The sequence below is a fragment of the Sturnira hondurensis genome, unplaced genomic scaffold (genome assembly GCF_014824575.4).
Source record: "Sturnira hondurensis isolate 20B ecotype Veracruz unplaced genomic scaffold, ASM1482457v3 Scaffold0020489, whole genome shotgun sequence".
NCBI lineage: Eukaryota > Metazoa > Chordata > Mammalia > Chiroptera > Phyllostomidae > Sturnira > Sturnira hondurensis.
This window is the reverse complement of record NW_028093120.1, coordinates 875,091-882,667: the sequence shown is the minus strand read 5'-3', so window position 1 is coordinate 882,667 and position 7,577 is coordinate 875,091. Positions and strand designations below refer to the sequence as shown.

The window sequence follows — 7,577 nt, the reverse complement described above, 5'->3', positions numbered from 1 at the left end:
GTTCGACTCCCAGTCAGGGCACATGCCTGGGTTGTAGGCCAGTTCCTGGTTCCCCGCAGGGGACGAATGAGAGGCAACCATACATTGATATTTTTTTCTCTCTCTCTCTCCTTCCCTTCTCCTCTAAGATAAATAAATAAAATCTTTAAAAAAATAAAAAATAAAAAATAAAAAGAAAATGGTTTGTTCTAAGACAAATTGCTTATACATGAATGAGTAAGAAGAGACAAAGTAAGAGGGACAAGGAGAGTTTAAAAGATTTTTTTAAATGGTTCTTGGAAAAAATTTAATGTGTAATCAAGCTAGATAAAACTGAATTTTTTAGAAGGATTTTTTAAAAAATAAGATGTAATATCAATAGTGTACTAAAATAATATTCTTTCACCTGCTAAAAAGATAAAATTTTCTTGAACTATTGGTATGCTCCTGATAAGATATTGTAAAAAGTTTTCTGCCAAGAAAGCAAAGTTTCTATGTTTTATCAAAATAATTTTGTTTTATGTCACCTTAATCAGGTCTTTGATTAGTTAAAAAAACTTAATCTTCTCAATGGTAAGAGCTAACATTCTATATTTATCTTTAAAATCTTTTATTGTTACTTTGGTCAAATAGATCATTAAGTATTATCTCACAATAACATGATTCTATTTAGTCAACTAAACTATCTTTTAGCCATCTTTAAAACAGATTTTAAAGGTAAAAACATTAAGCCATCTTTTCTATTGTATCTGCGTAGTGTATGTTATAATGTTCCAGAACTTGTGTGAAATTTCTGGAAGTCTAATATGTCTTGGAAGAAGATGTTTGTGTCAAAATTGAGGCTCATCCTAAAAGGACTGAACCTGAGTATCAAGGAAATGCCCTAGCTAACTTTCACGCAAGGATGGAGGAACAAAATCTATAAAGGTTGTAGCACATGTGGATGAAATTTATTCTACTTTTGCAAAAATGACCCCTCAGTGCCAGACTTTTGCCACTTTGATGCCCTTGAAGCATGGTAACAGCCTGTTCCTAAATCAGAGAAACTAAGGTGGGAAAACAATGGCTGTAAATTAAATGAATGGTCAGAGCTATGGGAAACCCAAGCCAACCGCCTGGTTCCGATGAGCTCCGGGGCATACCCCATCTCGGGTTTTCCCATTCCTTCATTCAGCATTGTGCATTTAAGCTGGACCATTCAACTGCCACTCAGTGTGGGTGCTCAGTATGTTATTGTTACTGCATGTATGTTTTCCAGATGGTTTGAAGCCTTCCTCTGCTGCAAGGCCGATGCCCTCACAGTGGCAAAAAATTATTGGAAAATGTGTTTCCCACTTGGGGTATACCTTCCACAATTCCTAGTGTTCAAGGCACCCATTTCACTGAGAAAATCATACAAGCCTTGATGGAAAGCCTTGCAAACTTCCTGGAATTATCACTGACCCTATCACCCTTAATCATCAGGCAAGGTCACGAGAGAACTAATGGAAAAATTGGATTCATATAACTGTTAACAAAAAGATTAAGATCAACAAGAATTAATAACATGGGACTGAATGAACTGATGAGAGTGATTATAATTTTTATGACTTTCTGTTTGAAATACAACTGGTTCTTTAATCTTCTGTTTTCTAGATACAAGGAAACCTTTTCTCTTAAGCTACCTCTGACTTGAGCAATTTGACATACTGAACTTTGTGAGCAGAACTGAAACATTTATCTTTTTCTCCCTACTTAATACCTCCAGAATTCAGAAACTGTGAGTCTTCATCTTTTTATGGTAATATTGTTATTCATGTAAGTTCAATAAGAATCTGTTCTCCCTGTAACAGGACATAATTGGAAACTGGTTATATTACCAAGGCTTTGACTGAAATGTCATTTTTGAAAAAGATATGTATAGACTCAGATATGACCAGACTGTCATATCTGAGAACTACAGCTGTCTTGTGGAAGCCAATAAAACCCTTGGAAATATCAACCTGGTATGTTGCTTACAAGATTCCCAGAAGCCTTACCAGGTGAGTAAAGCAGGTCAGTTCCTGGCAGGTGCAGGAATCTTAAGATATTTTGGGGATATTGAGAAGAAAGGAACTCATCCAACTCTATAGGTATTGCAGGCAGAGTATGATGGTAAATCTTTGCCCTGGCTTTTCTGGCCTCAAGAGACCTTTCAAAATTTAATTTGAAGAGTCCTTGTGGAAATTCCAGCAAAGCAGATTTAATAGAGCTCATAAGGTTAATTATTACTTATGCTGCTCCTATGTAAATAGAAGGCTAAGTTTATTGAAACTAGACCTATTTTGAGCCATCTGCATATTTGACTTCTGACATGAGAGGCAACTGTTTAATTGAACTGACCTATTCTCAAGACTGAGCTGGTTTCCAAAACTGATATATAACAGTAATATCTCATTTGGTCCTTTCCTCATATTTCAGTCTAAAAATTAACACAACTATTGAGCAGACTATAAATTCATATGTAGCAAGCATGTTTCTAATCCATACCCCCCCTCCAAGGGCCATGATAAACCCAAGGAAACCATTACCACCTTGACATCAAGTGACTTTAAAATCTTGTTTTATCTATGATGTTTCCTGAGAGAAAATTTATGCTCAAAATGGGGGAAATGAAGAATAGAGTGAAGAACTAAAAGGGAGTATATAGTCAAATTGCTAAATTAGTAAAATCAAGTAGGTTGAGGTATGAGAAAACAATTGTATTCTAGTTCTCACTAGCCTGGGCACTTAAACATTTTTGAACTTGCAAGTCCTGCATCATACCTGGATATATATCACACATCCAGATAACCCTCTGGTTATCCCCTGAAAGACTAAGGAAAGAATGCTCATGTATCCAGTCCATCATCTAGACCATCATTTACAATTACCATTATAAATGGAAATCCTTTATATGATTATAAAAGATTACTACTTTGCACCAATCCAGAGGCTAAGATTGCAGGACTGATTCTTCTCAAGAATGTACTTTTTAATATAAGAACCCTCAGCTTTTCTTTCTTCTTTGAAAAACTCTGGCTATTGCTTAGTTGTTGTTTCCAGTTTGTAAACCGGAAGACCTTTGAATAAATATCAATTATTTCTAGCAAAGCCTCCAGACTCTTTGAGTTGGTTTGACAAGTGTGATCCAGGATTTATTTGCAAGTCACTTATTCTCTAAATCCCATTCAAAGAAGGAAGACCAGGTAAGGAATGGAAGAGAGAGAAAGGATCCAAGAGCTGAAAATTACCCTGATAGTAGAGAACAAGTATGATAGGCCTGAGGGTGTGAGAACCAGGAGAAAGGGTTGTTGCTGTGTATTGCGAATGAGTTACCTGATTGAAAATCTCAGTGCAACATAAACACATATGGAACAGTTCAGTATAAGAAGTGTCACACAGTTAACTGCCAATAAATGACATAATAAAAAATTCATGTTATCAAAACTTGGGGGAGTTTGATGGAGAGAAACATCATTAGGTCATATATGGGTACTGACCATACTCGTATATCAATTAAGATATGCCTTTAAAACTTCCTTTTAGTAACCTTTGTTAGAGGATCTAATTGGATAGGAATGAACTCTCTTGACCACTCTTTCTAGGGTATTTAGTTATTGAAGAACTTAAAGGGCTCCACTGTTATATGTTTTATCTATTAAGTAAAAAGAAACATTATGAAAAGAATAAAACAATTTGAAGTTAAAAATATGATTTGAGAAATTTCAACTTTTGCACAAAAATTCACTTCATCCTTCAATTTCTTCTTTCCTTTAAAATGTATTCACAAAAAATCAGCTTTACAAGACAGAACCAGTTTGGAATATAGTCCAAGAAATTTACCACTAACTGGAGATACATATGTGAAACTGAAACAGTTCTAGGAAAACTGGGCCTTGCTAACTTTCTTCCTGAATTTCTTGGTTCTTTACATTTAAGAGTATGTGGTAATTTCTCCCTTTGCTAAACTTTCTTGCTTTTACAGTTTCTCCTACCTGTATTTTAAGGACCTTGTCCACACCATTGCTATTCCAGTCTACATAGCATTAAGCGACCTTCAGCTATGACTAGTTTAAAGGATCAACACATTTACCCAACCACATATCTTAGACCCTTTGGGGGTTTTCCAGTCTATTTTAATCTATTTAAACCCAACGCTGGCAGATTTCAATTTCCTTTGTTCCTCGTGTAGACTTGGTTTATGCCTGGTGATCTCTGAAAGGGATAAAGGAGGAATAAAGAGGTGGCAGCTGTTGAAAAAAATGAGATTGGCAGTTTTAACCAGTTTGTTAGCTTTGATGTCCTAAACTTGCTAGCTCCTCCCCCCGTAGCACTCTGATTTTGCATCACAACACCACAATGAATCCCAAAGTGAACCGGGTAGTTTTTTAAATTAAAAAGAAAAAAAAAATGCAAACCAGTGATACCGTTGCTTTAAATCATCAAAGATTCATTCTGCGAACTGCAGGCCTTTACAAATCTGCGTACACTAGAAACCTTTCAAACAAAAGCCAAGAATACTGATTGTGTTCTAAAACGCGAAAACAGGTGATGTCATAATGCACACTCCTCCGTGGTCACAGCCAAGGCCCGGCCGGGAGTTGGGGCTCCGATGAGCACGGAGCTCTGCGTCAGTGGGTGAAGCAAGTCATCTACCGGCCTGCAGAACACCGGTGAGGACCAAGCACCAATCAGGCTCTTTCTCGGCGCCTGCCTTTGTTCTCACTGGGGAGCTGGTTTCCCGGCGTCCCGCGTCAGGAACCCGCATTCGACCCGCACGTGCGTTGCTGGCCCCCTAGGGAGAACAGGCACCACTTCCCGGCCTTGTCTCCTTCCTTTTCTGTCGGCCAGAGCCTTCCCCAATTACATCTCTCTAAAGCGTGAATGCAAAAATCCTGACTCACCATTTTTTAGCTTTGGAAGAGGCCAGTCCAGCCCAATAGTTTTAAAAGGCAATTTGTTCTCTGAACATTCCTTTTCAAGCAGCACTCTACATTCTGCGTGTATCTGACCAGCTGCCTCAGGAAGGACTTTTGGGTGAGAAAACAAACCTGTCTCTTTGGCCCTTTAGTGCTAGTCAAATAAAGGAACTTGCATTACTGAGAGGACTGTGAAAAGGGCTTCAGATAAGAAACCGCGACACCAGAGGTTTTGTGTCTTTACCCCCCTGATTAAAGGTGTAAATATGCCTCAAACATCCCCTACTCTCCGCCCAAACCTCAGGTGATTGGTCTTTTGCAATACGAAGCTCACGACAAATGATGCGTAAAGTTCTCAGAACTCCCTGGACGCAAAGCCCTACGTGACTGCAGTCTTCTTTACAGCTAAGCTAACATACAGGCTGAGAGAAACCCTAACCACTGATGTGATGGTATGAACATTTTAGTTCCCCATCCCCAGCCCCTCTGCCACTTTCCCAACCTTTCTCAACAAGTCAGGAAATATTTACTTCAGTTTTAGATCCACCAGCGAGCTCTAGCTCCCAGCTATTATTCTCACTCTCTCACCATTTCTGCAGGGACCTAGAGAGGGGGAGCGGCTTGCCTTCGGGAAGGGCTGAGCTTCCCTGTAATTTGCATACGACACACCCTCTTCCTCCTATTGGCGGAGCAGCGCAAACTGTATTCCCTTCCATCCTACTACCTAACTAACCCGCCATCTCCCTTTAGTTCAGCCTCCGAGATAAACTTAACTTGCCCGGAGATTCAAGGCATCCTGTGCCTCTGTGATTGGCCGGCGCAGCTCCCAACCTAGCTCCAGTAGCTCATTGGTAGCGAGCTAGAGCCCCGGGGGCGTGGCCGGAGCTGTCCGGTAGGCGGGAGGGGGCGGTACTGAGTGTGGAGGTGGTGAAGGTGGTGGGGCGGCGGGGGCGGGGCCGCACTGAGGCGCTGCAGCGGCGGCGGAGGCAGCGGTGGCGGCTGCTCGTCCTAGCCAGGCGGGGGCGGGGGTCTGGAGGATGGAGGCGGGTAGAACAACGGGACGGTGAGGAGCAGCCGCCGCCGTCTCCGCCGTCGCTTCGGCAGCCGCCGCGGTAGTAGCCCCCTGGGACAGCGCCGCTTGCTCTCAGGTCATCGTCTCCTATCCCGATATCCCGCCGGTGGAGGTTGAGTCTGAAGCGCTACCGGCGGCGCGGGATCGGTCCGGCTCCACAGCGGCGAGAGCGGCCTCAGTGACAGCCCGGTCCCGGCCCGCCCTCGGTGCCCGCAGCCACGATGAACCGGGGCGGCAGCAGCCCATCGGCCGCCGCCAACTACCTGCTCTGTACCAACTGCCGGAAAGTGTTGCGGAAGGTACGGGCTCGGCCTGAGGTCCGGCTAGAGAGGGGCGCTTCCTGCCTGCCAGGATTGGGGGTGCTCAGTCCCCAGGCGCACCTTTGGGCGAGGTTCAAAGGGATCCCGGGGCACCTTCCCTACGCCGAGACCGAAAAAGGGGGCGTGGGTTGAGGGTGCAGGTTTAAACGGCTGCTGGTGCTTTCATCTCTGCGGGGACAGACGCTAGTCCTGAGGGGTTGGGGATTTATGTTTTGTAAGGGAGGAGCGCGGGACCTGTTCGACCCCTTTCTTGGTGCTGTTGGTGGAGGTTGGTGCGAAATCAGAACAGCCTGGGTCTGGACTCGAGGAACCTGGCTCCCTTTTCCCTGTGCCTATCTCTTGCGGGTGTTTTTGTTTACTTGGTTGCTTCTGCCTTCCTTGTGCGCTTTCTCCCAACACCCCCTTTTTACATTCTTTTGATGGTCGTCTATGTCTATAGCTTAGTCATGGAAGGTACTGGTAGAGTAGCTAGAACTTTAAGCCCATGGGGAAATGCTATTCGACCTTATAGTTCCTCGGACTGGGACTGGGGGAGGAGGAGACTGAGGTAGACGTGAGTTATCCCTTTTTAGTAACCCCTGCCCTCCGCCCCGTTTGTCCAGAAAAATCAGACGCACCATTAGCTTATTGCTTCCTAGAGTGACTGATAGAAAGTTTACTTCAGTATTGGTTAACTTACTTGGCTTAATCGTTCCGTTAACGGCGGCGGGGGGGGGGGGGCGCGGTGCGGAGGGGGCAGGGGGAATGTCGCTTTAGACTGAGAAAAGCTTTTAATCAGACTTTAACACTGGGCGCTGGACAATATTATAATCAAATTATTCCTTTCCAAACTATTTTTACATTTCATTAAGTGGAAACATTAGTTGAGGCGCTTCTGTTTGTCCAGTACAAATGAATTAAAATTGCTGAGCTATGCAAATGCGTTGGGACTGATAGACTAAGCTGAATAGGGCACCGTTTTTTAGTCAATTTCTCTAAATACAGTTCAGCTGGGATTGTTCTTTATTTATTAAGAAAGAAAGAAAGCATCTAAGTAAGCAAGCTCAAATATTTGCGCTCTTTGTCCAAAAACTGTTTTTCTTCCTCTGTGGGTCAGGCCAAGTGCCAATCAAAGTTGTTTTTCAAACCTCTTTTCCCTGCAGTAGGGCTGCTGCTTTTTTTTCTTTCCTATTTTATTCGAGAGCATAAAGAAAAGAAAAGGGATTGCAGATTTGATGTTAACATCAAATTATATATGCCTTAAATTGCGCTCATTTAGTATGTTTTTCTTGAAACATTTGTATTAAA

At 42.5% G+C, this 7,577-nt stretch overlaps 1 protein-coding gene across 1 annotated transcript in view; it reads left to right on the top strand.

The window, feature by feature from the left end:
- The first annotated feature begins 5,865 nt into the window (after window positions 1–5,865).
- SESN3 (sestrin 3) overlaps window positions 5,866–7,577 on the top strand; it is an 87,663-nt gene continuing 85,951 nt past the window's right edge. The window contains exon 1 of the mRNA XM_037029791.1: window positions 5,866–6,269. Coding sequence (XP_036885686.1) covers window positions 6,192–6,269 — 78 coding nt within the window. The 5' untranslated portion in view covers window positions 5,866–6,191. The remainder of the gene's footprint in view (window positions 6,270–7,577) is intronic.